Source organism: Mesocricetus auratus, unplaced genomic scaffold, assembly GCF_017639785.1.
Source record: "Mesocricetus auratus isolate SY011 unplaced genomic scaffold, BCM_Maur_2.0 Super-Scaffold_100691, whole genome shotgun sequence".
Lineage (NCBI taxonomy): Eukaryota > Metazoa > Chordata > Mammalia > Rodentia > Cricetidae > Mesocricetus > Mesocricetus auratus.
The window spans coordinates 22,743,002-22,761,507 of record NW_024429267.1 but is presented as its reverse complement, the minus strand read 5'-3'; the positions used below and the strand labels follow the sequence as shown (position 1 = coordinate 22,761,507).

General features: G+C 40.9%; 1 protein-coding gene across 4 annotated transcripts in view; it reads right to left on the bottom strand.

Moving 5' to 3' along the window:
* The window catches only part of Ttk (TTK protein kinase), a 38,954-nt gene extending 31,649 nt beyond the window's left edge, over positions 1–7,305 (bottom strand). For 2 of the 4 annotated variants that reach the window (XM_040740076.1, XM_040740077.1), the window contains exons 1-5: positions 7,155–7,305; positions 5,960–6,113; positions 3,917–4,130; positions 3,501–3,607; positions 26–169 (exon numbers count right to left, since the gene is read on the bottom strand). In XM_040740076.1, the coding sequence (XP_040596010.1) occupies positions 26–169; positions 3,501–3,607; positions 3,917–4,130; positions 5,960–6,113; positions 7,155–7,163 (628 nt within the window). In that variant the 5' untranslated portion in view covers positions 7,164–7,305. Of the gene's footprint in view, positions 1–25; positions 170–3,500; positions 3,608–3,916; positions 4,131–5,959; positions 6,114–6,931; positions 7,027–7,154 lie in introns of those variants that run through there. The other 2 variants (XM_040740078.1, XM_040740079.1) reach the window with 2 other exon arrangements.
* Between the last annotated feature and the right edge of the window lie 11,201 nt (positions 7,306–18,506).

The following is an 18,506-nucleotide window of genomic DNA, read 5'->3' as shown; positions in this document are numbered from 1 at the left end:
AAGCACAGTACACACTGGTAATCACCTGACAAACTCTTCTTGTCCTCCTCTGAAAGCAGCTCCTTCTTCTGGAGGTGTAAGTTGCGTAAGGCAGTCTCCAGCATCTGCAGCGGCACTGCTCCACTTTCTACAGCTTTATGAAGAAGCTGTTCACCTTTTTTAAGATTGCCTAAGAGAGGGAAAAATAATGTTATTTGACGCAGCACTTTTTACCCTCCATCTCCAGCTTCTTATTTATTCATTAGCCCATAAGAGAAAAAGGAGACTTACTCACATTATTGCACAGGCAAACAAATAAGCAATTTCTCACTTCTCATACATATACTCAGTTCCTTTCTACTAATTCCTGCTCATCAATGAAACACCATTTAGAAATTTAATAAATTAGCACAAAAAAACAAACCTAACTACACAAATTAGAAACACTCGACTACACTACATAGTACAACAGTCCTAGTACCGACCATTTGTTACAACAGACTATTCATAGTAACATTTAGTCATCAAGACTGAAAATTTGCTAAAGACTCTGCTGGCAAAAGGTTTTACATAAAAAGAAGGGTAAAGGGCTAACACCTGCTGTTAGACAAATCTACACAACTGCCAAAATACAAATAACCAAGAAAGGTTACATCTAACTAAAAAGATTACCAAATTTTCTTTCAAATATAAGCTTTATCCCTAACACCTGATAAGTATCAATGTGTACATCATGTATCACAGGGTGTTATCAACAGTCATGAAGCCATGGGCTATAATGCTATAGTAGAAAGAGTAGGGAAAACACTTCAAGGTATCACCCTAGGAAAAGACTGTGAAAAGGGCCCTCAGTTGCTTGGGGAAATGAGGCCAAAACTGGCAAATGGGACCTTGACATTAAAGTTTCTGCACACTCAAGCAAAGAAACCACCTATAGCATGGGAGACCTTTGTCAGCTATGCATCTAATAGAGGCCTAATATCCAGAATATACAAACAGCTTAAAAAACTAAAAGAAAACAATCCAATCAACAAATAAGCTAATGAAAGACAGTAATAAAAAAGAAATAAAAGTGGCCAATACATGAAAGTATTCAACTCCACTAGCCACCAGAGAAATGCAAATCAAAACTACATTAAGAATCCATCTTACTTCAGTTAGAATGTGAGTCATTAAGAATACAAGCACTAAATGCTGGTGCAGATGTGGACAAAAGAAAATTCTTATACAGCGCAGATGGGAATATAAAGTAGTCCCATCTTTGTGGAAATCAGCAGCGAGGTTTCTCAAAACACTAGAAACACATCTAACATATGACCCAACTATCTGCTGGGCATTTAGTTACTCAGAGGACTGGAGCTCAACATGTAACAGAGGCACTTCACGGTAGTGTTTACTGCAGCGGTACACACAGGGCTGGAGATAGGGCTCAGTGTTTAAGAGCGCTTGTTCTTGTAGAGAGCCACGGTTTGGTTCAAGGCACTCCCGTGGTAGCTCACAACCACCTGCAGCTCCAGTTACAGGGGTGCCAACGCCTTCTTCTGACTTCGATGGGTGCCGGGTATACACAGGGTTCAAGAACATACATGCAGGCAAAACACGCATACACATAAAATAAAACAGAAAACTATTCACAAGTGCTAAGCTGTGAAATCAAGATGAGTATCTAACAGAGAAATGGATGACAAAAATGTGATATATATACACAATGTAATTATTTTCAGCCATAAAGAAGAAAGAAGTTATGACCTTTGCAGGAAAATGGATACAACTAGAGAAAATCATATTAAGCCCATCTTAGTTAAATATCATTTTTTTCTTTTATGATCCTAGACTTTATACAGTAACATAAGATCATGTATGTATATATATATATACATACATATACATATATATATATAATATATATGCAAATAGAGCTGAAACTGTCTGGGGTAACAAAGGTGATTAAAGAGGGAAAGGGAGAGTAAGAGGAGGGTGGGGAGAATTGGAGTAGGGAAGATATGCTCAGCATATAATATATGCCCTAAGAAAAACTTTGAAAACTAAAAATGACATTCAATAAGAAACCCTAGTTACTCACAATTTACAAATTTTGAAGACTGGCAGAAAATATGGGAATGATTAAGTCCCTATGTTTATTGAGAATAGTGGCAAAATTACATGTAATTCAGTACTTTAGTACACCTAAGACTTAGAGAAGCACCAGTAATTCAAGACTTTATTAACTCAGGTCACAAAGCCATTAGAGAATCTGATAGAAACTCTGGAATGCCCTTCCCCTCTAAAAGCACACTGCAATCTGTGCACAGGCCTCAGGAAACACATCTCCTAGTAGCCTGTCTATCCACCCTGCTCAATATAACCACAATTTTGACCTGGTGGCCACTGCTACACTTCAGTGACTTAGTTTTGTTTTTGGTTTTTGGTTTTCTGAGACAGGGTTTCTCTGTGTAGCTTTGGAGCCTGTCTTGGAACTCACTCTGTACACCAGGCTGGTCTCGAACTCACAAAGATCCCGTCTGAGATCACCTCCTGAGTGCTGGGATTAAAGGCAGTCGCTACCACTGCCCAGCTTAGTTTTATTTTTATAGAAAGCACAATTTATTCATTTTAAAATATGTTACAGTTACCATTGAAAGGACACAGGGTCTTAAAGGCCTGATCAGACCTACCATAAATAGCAAGGAGGAATCAATGTCTCTAAGAGGAAAATGTATGTTTTACAAGTACACAGTAAAGAAGACTACGTTTAGATTGCTACGACTTAGGAATCCCCTAGGTAAACTCAGGATTTCCAAACCATGTCTGAGTTGTTGAAGGTTTTCCCCCACCTCAACCCTGGGGAAGTTTTTGCACTGAACAAACCTTATTTTAGGCACTACCTGAAGGATTCGCTAGCAGTGATGTATCTTGACTGTTTAGTACACAGGATCAGAATACCAGCACAAATAGGCAGAGGAGAAAAGGGAAGACTTGGCCAGAGGGTATTCTGAGGGAACAGCCAAAGGTCCTCGGAATATGAGGGAGGAAAAAGATTAAGGAATAGCCAGGTTTATCTCAGGGGAAAGAAGTAACAAAAGGCAGACTACAAAGAATTCCATAACCAAGAAATGTTCTTGAAGTGGTGTACTAGGGAGAACCACCAGCTAGCTCAATGTTACAGCATTATTTTAACACCCTCCAGTGCTATGACACCACAGAACAGACAAGCTTATCTAAGTCCCAGCTAAAATGGCTTATCTCTTAGTCTACAAATACTCAGTGAAAAAACTTTCTTTCAGGTGTTTCCTGGGTGAAGCACACAGATACAGTATTTGTGTTTATTTCCATAGAGCACTGCTTATAAAGATAGAATGAATACTGTACATTTATGCTATGTAGTACTCCCATTCCATGTCCTAATCTGGCCAACTGTAGTATTTTTGCTTTAATTTTTCACTTCAAATCTATGATTCAATATTGATGTTACAGTAGAACATGCTTTCGCTTAAAATGTAAACTTGGTATTTTCTGATTACCTTGAGATAGTTCAAACTGTGCAAAAGATACATGCACAAAAGCAAACTTCTTGCAGTTTTCTCTGGCCATTTGAAAGTAGTCATGAGCATCATCAGGCTCTTGAATACTGTAACAAAACAGACCCAAATTTAAAAAAAATCAAAAGGACATAGTTGCCTACACTTGATAACTTCTCTTTTCAAAGACATAGATTATTCTTTTTTATGCAAAAAAATCTAAAACTAGGCTATATTTGTGCACTGTTTTAGGAAATTTCTAAACTATGTAACTTTGAGGAATTTACGTCCACTGAAAACAACTTACATTAAAAACAAAAGTACTGGATTAAAAAATATAAATTACATGTTTTTACCTTCTCTCTTAGTAATACAGTACATGCGTAGTTGGCTAAGTACGGTTCAAAGCTAAAACTTACGCTTTTAATTCAGCAAGCCTGACTTGGATGTGAGCAAAGCTCTCATTCTGGCCATATTTATCTGGAGGAAGTGCTTCAATCGCTTGACTATAGCGACCAATCAGCTTATTTAAGTGAGCATCATTTAGGGGGACGCTGTTCTTCTCTAGTTTCAGCAAGAAATTCAACCAGTTCTCTGGGGTGTTCTCCACCATCATAATTTGGTTAACAGTTTCTGAGTTATATGAATAAAGAAGAGAAAAAAATCATAACAGAGAAAAAGACAAATAACAAATTCCGTTTTCTTTGAAATTAGAGTCAAGCATTTACAATACTGTCAATGTACATAAACACCTTGTAATATTATTTTAATCATGTGTTCATAATTTTATTTGCTTTTAAAATTATTTTATTATTTTGGGCGTATGATTATTTTGCTTAAATTGCAAGCCTGCAATTTTCAAAATCAAGCATTGCAACATATCACAATCCAAAGATAATGGCAATTGGACACACATGAGGAGTAAGTGGGAAAACGTCAAGTCTTGCTTTTATCATTTAACTGTGCATTCCTGTAAGAGCAAAACCCTTCCTATGTACAGTAAAAACATGCAATCATGTTAAATCTGAGCCAAGGCACTGCAGGCAGGGTCACTGGCACTGAGCAGCAGGACGATGTGTGCAGTGCAAAGAATGAACTGTGTGCTCGGAACTGAGGCCTCAGAGCGGCCGAGCGATACCGCATGCACAGGCACAAACTCCTTGGACTCATTCCACATTTGCCTTTGAATTCAATTTCAGTCATCAAGCATTCAGACACAGGTGCCAATTTTTTCCTGACCCAGCATTCAGAGTTACTGGGGTTTTAACCTGCAGTTTAAAGAGATGGAGCACAGAGTATATGTTTTATCCTGAGAATATCTATATGTTGGCTATTAAAATGACATCAGCATTTGAAACATAAGAAAGACTTCAGCTTGTGAGTTAATGCTTCTTACAAAACTAGTGCATTATGCTATTTTCACTCAGTTGTCATGATTCAGTAAGTGCCAACTCCATAACAGGCTTCATTCTAAGCACTGGATACAGCAGCAGACTGGAAACTGTTCTCATGGCAAGAGCACTCTAGCAGAGAACTGATACCCAAATATACAAACAAATTATACAGGAAATGTACTAGGGCTGTGTAAATAACACAGGAAAGAAGATAGCTGACACACTCCCATGTCAGTAGGTAACTACCTGAAACAGTCCACACAAAGAGACATTTATAAAGGCCTGCAGAGGTTACTTGGGACCAATAGGAACCTCTGGCCAGAACAGGATTAAGACAGGAAAGGTGGTGGTGAAGTTGCAAGACTAATCGGAAGATCCTTCAAATCTAGTGTTTGGTGTTAAGATTAAATATAATTTCAGGGGACTGGGGAGAAGGCTCGGCAGTTCTTGCAGAAGAGCCAGGTTCCATTCCCAGCACCCATATGGTAATTCACAACCATCCATAACTGCAGTTCCTGAGGACCCATACCCTCTTCTGACATCCAAGAGCACTAAGCATGAAAGTGGTATACACACATGTGCAGGTAAAACATTCACACAGAAAATAAAAAAAGTAAATACAACTTCAGCAAAAATTGACCAGTCTTCCTCAGTTCATAGAAAAATAAAAATAAACAAAAAACCCTGCACGTATAGGCAGGTCAGCCAATATAGCCAGCTGGCAGTAGCAAAAGAGTTAAGCAAACTACCTGGGAGCACACTAATAAATGATGCTTTTTTGTTGTTTTGGGTTTTTGAAGGCAAGATCGTACTGTGCTTCCCACACTGGCCACAAACTTGAGATCTTTCTGCCTCAGATCCCCAAGTGCACTTCTCTCTCTAGACAGCAGAAAAGTTTGCAATGTTTCTAGACAAAAAAGTTAAAGTATGAAGTGCATTCTAATGGATGACCAATTACTGAAGAAAAAAAAAAACCTATGTTAGGCAACACACAGTGGTTAATTTCTCTCTTTACGTTAGAGGCACTCAATAAAGGTTTTTTGTTGTTTTAAAAAAACAAAACCTCACCTGTAGGATCAGCACAGACTTTATTCAGGTTCAGCTCGTCAGTAAGGTCTTCCTTTATCTTGTTTTTAATATCTCTCATCTTGTTCATTATGGAATCAATTGTCAATTTTCTGCCATTTAATTCTTCAGCCTCCATTTCTAAATTGTAGCTCACCTTTCAGAATGAAGAAGGTAAAAACATTAGTTTTGTAAACATATCTAAATGTAATTATTATTAGGTGTTAGTGGACCACCAAAATCAACCCGAAACCAAACTAAAACAAAGCACACAAAGACATGGGTTTGTAATTTACCAGAAAAGTTTCAATGAGCCAAACGCATCTATTCTTCCCAACAAACTACCAGCGAGGTTACAATGCATGTATTTTGAAGACAGAGTTTTTGTTGGTGTGTTTGAGTCAGGGTGTCGGTAGCCTAGGCTGGCCTTGATCTCCCTATGTCCCTGCGGGGTCTCAACTCCGCATTCTCTTGTCTCACCTCTCTAGTGTGAGGATTATTATATTCACCACCAAGGCCAGCAGACGCCCTTCAAAACTTCATTTCACTGAATGTTTTCCTTTCACTTTTTCCCAGAGTTATTTTCTCTGGGCAGTCTATAGATTTCGTCATAAAAACCAGAGAAAGAAGGCATTTTCTTGGATTCTGGGTAGTAATAGAGGAGACATAAGGAACCCGCTAGGTAAAGAGACAGTAAGTTGCCCCTTAGGTTACCTACTCTGCCTGAGTAAACACAGACGTACAGAGCACTACGCAAGAACAGATTTCTTCTACAGAAAACTGGCTTGCAGCAGTTTTGTCCATGACAAAACCGTGATCTGTGCCTTTGTCATTCTAACTCGAGGATTAAGGAACTGTCGCAGACCCGCGCAGATGCCCGGCTCATCTGCAGGATGGGGTTTGTAACTGATCAGCAGTCTGCAGCCTTTCTTCCAGTCACTCTCGTCAGCGATTCTCCACAACACAGTAACTCACCGTCACGACAGAAAAGCGGGGAAAGGAGGCAGCCAGCGGTCCCCCACCTCCTCCCTGTTCCCAGGCAGCCCAGGGGCAGGTTCTGCGAGCAGCGCACCCAGTCCCGCCGGCGCTCCCCACCCACTTCCGGGCCCCGCTCCCCACTAGCAGCCTCGGGTCCTGCAGGCCGCACCGCCGCCCTACGCTCCCGCCCGCCTGGCCCGGGGCCCCAGCGCCCGCCTACCGCCGCCATCACCTCCCGCTGGCTGCAGCCGCTCCGCAACGCCCGCAAAGCTGCGCTCAGAGCAGGAGGCCGAGCTGAAGGCGCAAACAGCGGAACCGCAACCCCTCTCCCGAACCACGTTTGAATTTCCCCGCTGACGGCACCGCCACCCCTATTGGTTACGGCTCGTCACGTGGCAGCGTCGACCGTGATTGGTTCTCTGCGCCGGACCACCTCCTGCGCGGAGGCCGGGTGCAAACACCTGCAAACAAGCCTGGGGGTTACCCACGCCTGCTGGGTCTGCTGTTTCCATCCACTCACTCCCGGCCTGGCCCATGGGGCCAGGAGTCAGGGTCTTTTCCCTTGGCGCCCCCCGCAGGCCCTTCCTGCACCCTCCAGGGACCCCGGGCCTTGCCTTCAACCCTAGGCCGGTCCTCCCCTTTGTTAGGATTCTGATTCGCCCCTCCCCCGCGACTGCCCGGCTGAGCTCATCTCTCCAGACCCCCTCCCCGGGATGCTGTCCCAGTTAACGAGCTCAGCTGCTCTTAGAAGAAAAGCTTCTCTGGGCTTCCAGACTGGCTGTTGCGGGGGCCGGGGGGGGAGACAAAGAGGGGGAAGTGAGAGAGAGGGAGGGAGGGGGACAGAGACAGATAGAGAAGAGAGAGAGAGGCGGCTCCTGTGTAGTAGGTCTTGACGCTTGGTTTTGCTATGTGTAAGAAGCTACAGCTGTAACCAGCACTCTCATTTCAGGCTGCAGGAAATGCCTTTCTTTCTGCCCCTGCTGATACCCAAATCCGTGGATGCTCAAAGTGGCATGGTCTTTACACATAACCTGTACTCTACTCCTGTATACATTCCTTTTCTTTGGGGCAGGGGGTGTTTGTTTTTGAGATCCGGACTCAGTGTATCCCTGACTGCCATAGAACTCCAAATCCTGATCAGGCTGTCCTTGAATTTAGAGATCCTCCTGCCTCTGCTGCCCGAGTGTTGGGATTAAAGGCGAATGCCACCACTCCCCCCTTCCTGAATACTTTAAATGGATCCCTTCTACCTCATTTATAACACCTGATTCAATATAGATATGATATGAATAGATGTTATACAGTATTATTTAGGTAATATCGACAAGAAAGGTCTATTCAATAAGGATGCAAGTAAAAAACGTTTATTTCATCTACAATTGGTTAAATTCATAGGTGTGAAACCCACATAAAGTGAAAAATTAACCCTTAAACTAAAGCCTTCTTTGGTCAAGCGTAAAAGCTGAAAAGCAAACCTTAAAAAGATCAGATGATCGCCATGTAATTTAACTATAGACCTGAACACAGCTCAGCAATATTTATAGAAAAAAAAAAAGCAACCCTCAACAGGATCATATTACACTTGTCTGTTATCTAACTGAAAAAAAATCGCCAGACTGTGAAAACAAGAAAATGAAATTGCTAAGTGGGGGAAAGAGATCAATTAAAATAGATGTGGAAATGGCACAAAAACAGATCTAGCTGATAAGAAGATTAAAATAGTAATTTTTATTGTCTATCATACCTTCCAAAAGCTAAGAGGAAAAATTAGCTAGACATGTCAAGGAGAAATCCATAGTGTGTAAGGAAAAAACAAAATAAAAGTGTGGGAATGAATTGCCCAAGGGATGCAATAGAAATTACATTGTATACGTTTAGCAGCCTTTTTGTTAGGAAAAGAAAAAAATCCCTAGGCTTGGAAACATGATCTAAAAACTGTACGAAGGACTGGAGAGATGGCTCAGTCATTAAGGGAAGATCTGATTTTTCCAGAAGACCCACATCAGGGGCTCAGAATCTCCTGTAACTCCAGCTTCAGCATCTGGTGTCTCTGAGACACCTGTATCCATGTGCATATAACCATAGGTGCACACACGTGCGTGCACACACATACACACACACCTAAAAATAATAAAAAATAAATCTTTATTTTAAAATATGTAAAATTAAGCACAAAAGCATTGGTGGATTGGGAAACAAAGTGGTATAAGGTACATAAAATTAGAGTTTTTAAAGGAAATGAGGGGAAACCGAAAAACTGGTCAGCTTGTTCAATTGTGACTAAAAAAAAAACAATACTATTAATTGAATAACTTCCAAAATATCTAAAACACAAACATTTATGAATTTTGTAGATATATAACTAAATTGCTTAAAATGGGTTGTAAAGAGAAAAATCTTAAAAGCAACTGAAGGATAAAAGGCAATATTCCACATAGGAAAACAACCATAAGGGTGAGAGCAGACTTCCTGTCAGAAGCAGTGCTAAACGTAGGTGGCAAAACCAAATCTGTAGACTACTAAAAAGAAAAAAGGGGGGAAAAGCCAGCCTAGACAAATTCTACATCCACCAAAAGAGTTATTCGTTGTGAGAAGAAAATTTAGAGATATTTTCACACATAGAAACGATGAAAGAATACTGGTGAGCAAAAGAATGAAAATGAAAAGTGGGTAAGCAATCCAAAATGGAAGAAAAAAAACAGGAAAAAATGCAACATTATCAAAACGGTAGGTTGAAACCCAGCTATGTCAATAATTGCATTAAATGTACAGGATAAAGAAAAAAAAATCTCAGGAAAAAAGCAAGTCTCAATTCACTACCTAAAAAAAGCCAATACATTTGTTGTATGTTTTATCTCATTTTGTCTTGAGATGGCTGCTTTGACGTGTTGGTCTCAAACTCCTGGGCTGAGACATTCCTCCTGTTCCAGCTTCCCTAATAGCTGGAACTTCTATGCCCAGATATCTAATTTGAATGTGAAGACACAAATCAGATAAAAATTAAAGAATGATAAAGGTACCATGCTAAACTGCTGAAATACTAAAGTCAGGAAGTCAACCTGGGCAAGAGATTTAGTAGTTTGTCTTATGTGAGTCAATGACCTGTGATCTCCGATGGAGGACATGTTTTGAAAGTGTCTTCACACATGGATCCAGAGGCCAGTGTGTCCACAGGAAGCTAAGATCAAATGCTTTGAAGTCTAGTTGCACATTTTGTATCACAAATCTTCATATGGTTATAAAAACAGACATCATTCTCTGATGGAGACAAGTAGTTTTTTTTTTTTTTTAAATACATTTCAACACCCAATTACAGGCCTGGACAGATGCAAACAGCCAACAGCTGAAATGGTGTTGCCAAAACTTCATCGTGGAGAAATGGGATGTAACTGGAATAATAAATCTGCTCTGTATGGAAACATGTTAATTGCACGGCATCACCTTTGTATTCTGTGTCTTACCCAGGCAGTGTGTCTGGAGAGAACCGAAAGTAAAACAGGAAGAGAGAAAGGAAAGTGACGAAGTACTGTCCTGTGACATATCTGTTGAGCAGTAAGCAAGATGGCACCCCTTTCTGGTTTACTTAAAGTGCTAAACATTTCAGGTGAACCAGACAGACAGTCTTGCATGGTCATGATAGAGTGTGGACTCATCAGCTTTGCTGCCAGAACGGAGTCCTAGAGAACGTGCAGCTTAAACAGCAAATACATGTTTCTCAGGCTGGAGGCTGGAAATCCAAGGTGAGATGCCAACAGGGATCATTCCCCGTAAAGCCTCTTCCCCTAGTATAGATGAGGTGTCCCTGTGTCTACACAAGGTGTTTTTGTTGCTGTTTGTTTGTTACCTGTGTGGGGGCAGAGACAAATTGTCTGTGGCAGCTCTTCTGTAAGGACGCTAATCCTATTGGATTAGAACTCCACCCTATGACTCCATTCCACCTTAACTACCTCTTTACAGGCTCTGCTTCTAAATATAATCACATTGTGGATTATGTTTTGGGAAGACATAATTCAGTCCAGAAGGAATTATATGTAGGGAGAGTGGAAGAATTAGCCTAGTGTTTGCAAGCTGACTGTCCTTCAGTAATGTTTATTACTTTGAAATTTTGTTTGCAATGCTAGGGATCAACTCCCAGGGCCATGAGCTCTACTACTGAACTATCTGCCATCCCTAAGGAAGGGATGTTAGTCACATTTTCCCATTGCTGTGACACAATCCCCAATGAAGACAATTCAAGGAGGGGTTTATTTTGGTTAACAATTTGAGGGCATCATTGCAGGGAAGTCTTGGCAGCGAGAATTTGAGGCCCCTGGTCTGATCACACCCACTGTCAGAAAACAGATGGATGCTGATGAAGTCCTTTTTTCTCCCTCCCATTCAGTTCAAGAGCCCAGCCCATAGGATGGTGCCGCCTACACCTGGGTTTTCTCGCCTTGATCAACCCAATCTAGACTCTCCCTCACAGGCATTGTTGAAGCTTGTCTCCTAGATGATTCTAGATCTTGACAAGTTGATAATTATTAATAATCATCAGAGTAAGATTTAGCATTTAATGGATATGTATTATAAAGACATACTGGAGGATACGAGTATACCAAAAGACTGTAGAATTATTAATAAAGCAAAACCAAACCATGCAAAATGCCCTCTGCTTCACTTTATTGACATTTTCAAGCTCCCTTCTCCATTTATTTATTTTGTGGTGCCAAAGATCAAACCCAAGGCATTATTCATGACTCCTAACCATACTGTCTCTTATTTTGTTCCTAAGCTTATATTGTTATTTTCATTATATTTCTTGATTCAATGCACCCCATTTATTTTGATGTGGAGCTAATGGTTAGACATGGGGCCTTATAGATAGTAGGCTAGTATTCCACCACTCAGCTGCACGTTTTTCTTGCCATTACTCTTAAACACACCTGTCTTTCCTTGACACACACATGATTATGCCTCCACAATTTATCTCTTCACATTTACTCTGTTCTCTTTCAAATCACCCTCTAAATGTATAAGTCAGATGTTTAATGTCTTTGATGTCTTTCCTGTTGTTATAACAATGAGCTCAGGCTCCTCTTAAACCACATTTCTATAGGCACATTTGTGTGTATGTGAGTTGGCCAGAAGTCAGCCTTTCTCTTGAGACAGGTTCTCTCAATTGACCTGGTACTTGCCAATTAGGGTAGACTGGCTAACCAGCTGGTGAGCTCTGGAGATTCCCAGTTTCTGCCTCCCCAAGTGTTGAGATTACAAGCACAGGCACCATACCGAGCTTCTGTACATGGGATCTAGAGATTAAACTCAGGTCATTGTGCTTGGCAAGAAAGTGCTTTACCAGCTAAGCCATCTCCCCAGCCACTTGAATCACATTCTATACTTACCCTTTCCATCAGTACTCTCTGGGTTTCTGGTGAAAGAGCAGTTATCCCTCCCAAATGCTCCTCCCTCACCCCTGACCTGGCATAATGTTGCTCATTCTCTAGCACCCACCACTTCTGCAGTTATCCACTAAATCTTTGCTTTCATGTCTTTTCTTCAAGGGAGTTCCACAAAGTCAGGCCTCCTCATTATATCACCTTTACATATCTGACTCTAGGTCTTGAAAAGTTCTCTGATGCTTAGCATCAAGCTTAATTCTTGTCCTTTTCACTCTTTTCTTTCTGGAATTCCTGAGACTCAAACTATATGAAAGGACAGAACTATATCAAAAGCACATTTTTCCAGAATAAATTCTATTAGATGCTTAGCATTGACATGATGGAGGAAGTCCTTCTGTGTATTTGTTGTCTTATTGGTTGATAAATAAAGCACTGTTGGCCAATAGGGAATCAAGATAGGTGGGACTAGGAGTTGAGGAAGATTCTGGGAAATGTAGTCAAGAGTAGAGAGTCGCCATGTGATCCCGGGAAGAGAGGACACATGAGGCTGGCATCCTCGGTAAGATAAGACCTTATAGAAATATATATATATTATTGTTATGGGTTAATACTTAAGACAGAATTAGCCAGTGAGAAGCCCTGGACATTGCCCGACAGCATTGTGACTAATAGAGTCTCTGTGTGTTTTTTGGGGTTGATGCGGCTCTGGTACCAGGCTGGCTGGAAGGATGCTCATTACATTGACATATCAAAATCTGCATTTGAAAAGGCAGAGCAAAGAGCAGACTCACTCATGGAAATCACCACTGGGAGTGGTAGAGTGTTTTTATAGCATTTTGTAGCAGGAAGACAGACATGCACAGCTGTGTCCTATGCTCATGTGGTGAGTCAGGAGAGTGCAAAGGTTTAAATGGACTAAACCATAGGTTAAATACTGCCAGCTCATCAGTGAGGAAGAATATATATGAATTCTGTAGTACACCTTTGAAGGAAGTAGATATATAAAATGATTGAAAGAAAAATTTTATATAGATGGTATGTATAATAAATCATTCATATTGAAATAACATATTTTGATAAATTTATATATTTGATAAAATTACATGGAAGTGCCTATATCAACCATCCTTCTCCAAATTTTCCTTGGGTTTGTGTATCAGGCTTTCTATTTTGGGCCACCAACTATCTTCCAAATCATGCCACAGAGACTTCTTATTAGCTATGCATGCTTGGCTTTATCGTGGCTCTTATTTTAATATGTTTCTCTTTTTCTATGTTTTGCCTTGGCACCTTTTACCTTTCTTTCCTTCCATGTATCTTTCCTGCTTTTTCCATATCTGGCTGGCAGCTGCCTGGCTTCTGGACCTGGGCATGTCTCTCTCTTTTTCTCTAGTTCTCTTCTTTCTTTTCTCTTTACTTAAACCTAGATTTCTCCTCCCACTTTTTCTCTCTGGTCAGCAGCTTTGCCTATCCCTCTACTGCTTAGCTATTGTCAACTTTTTATTAGACCAATTAGGTGCCTTAGGCAGACAAGGTGAAACAGCAACACATCTTTACATAATTAAACAAATGCAGCACAAACAAATGTAACACATTTTTGCCCAGTTAAAATAATATTCCACAACAAGTCCTTGACTATTCCTCCCTACCACATATCTCTTCATCTGTGGCCCAAGGACAAATGGGTTTGCTTAGACTACATCATCTTGCATCTTGAATAATTTCCTACAGATGGAATCATACAATAATGGTTAATTTTGTCTGATTTTGTGATAATTTTGAGATTCATTCATGGGGTTGTGTGTGTTGATTGTCTGTAGGCAGATCTTTCCTGTGCTGGCAGCCACTCAAAATAAACCATTCAGGCTTAACGTTATTTGTAAATTCTTGGCCAGTGTCTCAAACTTATTACGAACTATCTCTGAACAACTTAACCTATTTCTATTAATCTATATGCTGCCCAGACACTTGTGGCTTTTACCAATATCCCATTTTGTGTATCCAACTCGTTGTGTGCCTGGCTAGCAACCCTCTGACTCTGCACTTCCTCATCTTATCATTCTCGGTTTACTTTCCTGCCTAACATTATCCTGTTCAGCTATTGGCCAGTCAGCTTGAGTATTAACCAATATATTCACACAGTGTACAGGCTTATTCTATAGCAATTGTCCACTCCATTTTATTGCCAATACTATTCCACCTTATGACAATAACACAGTTTTTGCTAATCCATTTCCATGATTGTCCACCCTTAGATTCTTTACACTTTGGGGTGTTACATGTAAAGCTGCTAAAGGAATTCACACACAGGCCTTGGTACGGAGTAGAGTTGACTTTGTCTGGATAAAATACCTAGAGACGGAGAGGCTCCATCATATGATAAAAACATAGTTTAAGATTTTGTTTTCCAATGTTATTATATTGTACATTCCTTCAGCCAGCCTTCTAAGGTACTATCAATCTCTCCATATCCACCCTGAATCTTGATGTGGTTAATCTTTTCCATTTCAGCCACTAGGCTACATGTATTCGGTATTTCTGAGAGCCCCTGGAGATTTCAGTCACTAGGCTACATGTATTCGGTATTTCTGAGAGCCCCTGGAGATTTTCACATGTTCACATAGAAGAAGGTGTAGCTCCTCTATAATACTGTGGTTCTTTTCAACGTCTTTCTCTACTGCTCCTTTGATAATACTGGGTCTGAAAGAGATTTCTACTTTCTGGTCACAATGCTATGATTGAAACTCTGTCATATCACAGGATGTATGTATGTATGTATGTGTATGTTGTCATAGGATAGCCTTTACTATGAGGTACAGACCAATAGAAACTTGGTCTCCATGAACCTTTGGAAAGGTAGTAGTAGCTAGATAGCCAGTCAGAGGAAGGAAACTCCTTCAAGAGAGAGGAGATTAAATCTACGCTGACATCTGCAGAAGAATCCTAACCCCCATCGCCAGCATAGGTAGGAGTTTAGATATTCTCTTCAAGAAAGAGAACATAAAGAGTGGTCTTTGTGGAAGGCCCCTGAGTAGTGACACTTGACCTTTTCTCAAAACCAGGTTGAGGAAGCTCACCTTAAATTCTTGTAGAATGAGGGGGGCAGTGATGTTAAAGAAGGAAGGCAAAACAGATCACATGCTGTGACCTAGCCCTTGGTGGGTCCTTGCTTACAGTACTCGCTCTTCCTGGGAAAAATAACAGTGAAGCCATGCTCTCCAGGAAAAGCTCCACATCTCTGCAAAATCTACCCCTTCCCCTCTGTTTTGTTTCCCTGCAGTAGGGTTCCTTATATGTTGGCAAGCACTTGACCTCTGATCTACAACCCAAGTCCGAAGTGGCCCTTTTCAATTCTTCAGATCAACTTCATTTCACTTTCTCCTTCCTGGGTAGCTTCTGGCTCATGGGTTGCCTCGAGTAGGGCCCGTAGTTTTGTTGCAGTATCTGTCTAAATACTCATCCACAGATCTTTATATTATAGATCATCCTTTAGGTTCAAATGTTGCCTTTTCTTTCTAAAACATACTATTTTTATTTAAAGTTATGTATCTCTTTAGGAGAGCTGCACATGAGTGCAGGTGCTCACATAGCATTGTATTACCCTGGACCTAGAGCTACATACAGGCCATTGTGAGCCTTCTCCCAACATGAGTGCTATCTAGCGCCCCCTAACCCCTGCCCTGTGTCATGTTTTCAATGAGCACTTGTGTAACTACAAGCCCTCCATGATTTTCTGCCAATTCTTCATCACATTCCTATGCTTATTCTTTCATAGATTTTTAAAAATCACTATCTAGAGTAATTTTATTCATTTATTTTAGTGTGTTTAGTGTTTGTTTCCCTTAACCATATATACTTTGAGCATGAGATCCTTAGATATGTACTATTCACTGTTGTGCCCAACCCAACAAATGGCATCTAGTTTAGAAGAAATAGCTGTCACAAAGTGTTCAGTGGATGTGTTTATCCATGCTGTACTCCAGACTATGGCTTCTATAAAAACTAGAGCAGAATCTTTGTTGTTGTTGTTGTTGTTGTTGTTGCTGTTGCTTTGTCTGTACACAAAGAATATGTGCTGAATACACATGACAGTGATGGTGTTGATGGTGATGATGGTGGTGGTGGTAACAGTAGTTGTAAAGCTAGGGACACTGTAAAAACCTAATAAAGTTAGGCCATTTTGATCAGATAGTAGTTAACTGCAGCAGCTTCCTTTGCTGGGTCATGAGCCTGCATCTAGCTTTGAGAGAGCCAGAAAACACCAGCCCCAAATCCCTCTAGGCTGTATTTACATTTGAGATCACAAGAAGACTACCCAGGTGTCACAGTGCTTCTTTCTACACAAGGCTGGTTCTTTGCTCCTAAGAGTGTCACTCTCCTCCTCAGGGAGTTTCTCACTTGTGATCAGGAACAAGTCTAGCCTTAGTAATGTGCCTGCCCTATAGACACTCCTTCTTCTCCAAGGGTCACCAAGAGGCTGCCAGGTCACATCTCTCTAAGCACCGTGTTCTTAGTAAACCCTACTGCTTCTACACTAACTACAAAGAACTTATTGCCCTCCACATGGAGCTTCAAAGTTCACAGCAACAAAGCTTGGTGATCCGTGACAAACTGGCAACCATCATAGGTAAACTGAAATATGTTTGCCTGAACTAGTCTCCATGCTTGAATTATAAAGGAAGTCTAACCTGTGTCAGTACAAAGAGAGCTTAAACCTGTCTGGACAGCAACGGACTAAGAAAGTGTGTTATTACTTGAGCTCTAGCCAATCACAGGCTGTCAATGTATTAGACCATGTCCATACAAAGAGCATGCTAATCGTAGCCAATCAGATTGTTTCTGTTTGCTACTGCCTTTTCTTTGGCTAGAAATATAATTGACATATGTGTTGTGGGACATTCTGACCCATCTTAGATCCAAAATGTCCTGTCCCAGAATGTATTCCTTGTCCAAGTGTACTTTATTAAGTTTAACTGCTTTGATTTTTTCCCCTTTTAATACCTTTCTCCCCATTTCCATCTAAACACTGCAGTACATCTTTTCATGCACTCTGATGGTCTATGGCATGCTCAATGATTGCCCTTGTAGTTCTTACCTACCAGCCTCATTTGCCCAGACCCCAGCCTGAACTAGGCTTTGAATAAGAACCAGGCACAAAGCTCTCCCTGAACCCGCTTTCCCTTCTGATGTATAAGGGGATGTGACTGAGGAACTTGTCATTTCCCTTCGCTCATCCTTAGAATGAGTTCCTCAGAGGAGACTCAACAGCCTCCCTTCAGTTAGACATCTATCATAGTATTTCACGATTTACCTGAAATGCCTACTAGCCCAATTAGGATGCGAAGCTCGTGCTTCCCCACATGCTCTTTGAGCCCCAGAAAAACAGCTGGTGTTACAGTTTCTCCAGACATGCTCAGGCAGGTGCAACCCGTGGGAGCTTCAGCTCAGATCCCAGCCAAGACCGTGCTATCCTGATGCACAAGAAAATCTTCACATGAACTCAGCGGTGACAGGACTTGAAGTCACAGAAAGTCACCCACACCCTTGGCATTAAAGACAGTGTCTTCAGAAAGAAAATGATCTTTTGTTTCTTCTATAAGGGACCTGACAAAACTTGCTATTGGATTGCAAGAACCCCAATCCTAGGAAAAAAATCACCAGTTTATTCTACTGTGTTTTGGCCTGAAGTTTCCTTCCTAAATAACAAAACATGAATTTTGACGATAGGAGCAATTTTCTGACTTTTTTTTTGTATTTTTGCATTCCGTTCATTGCAAAGATTCATGTGGATTTTTTTTTTGCCCTATGTAAAGATGCAACAAGGCACTTGGTGTATAGGAAAGAAGTCACCCACATTAGCTTCTCGTATAACAGCTCTGATCAGAGTGGGACTTGCACATGAGTACCCAGCATGGTGGCTGTCAGAGGCTCACACCCCTGTCAAGGATGTCAGGAAGTATCCTGAAGCCAGGCTAGGCAGAAGCACAGGTACCTCCAGGGTGGGGAAGCAGGCAACCAGGGAATGTTTCTTCTAAAAAAAACAGTCAGGATGAGAAAATCTAAGAGGTCCCTTCCTCCACCAATGCCATAAAGGAATGCAAGGTGGATATGAATGGAAGGAAAGCTGGTGCCCTTACTGAAATAAATGGTAATGTTTACCTTGGCAGCATTGTTCTCTTATGCATGAACCATCT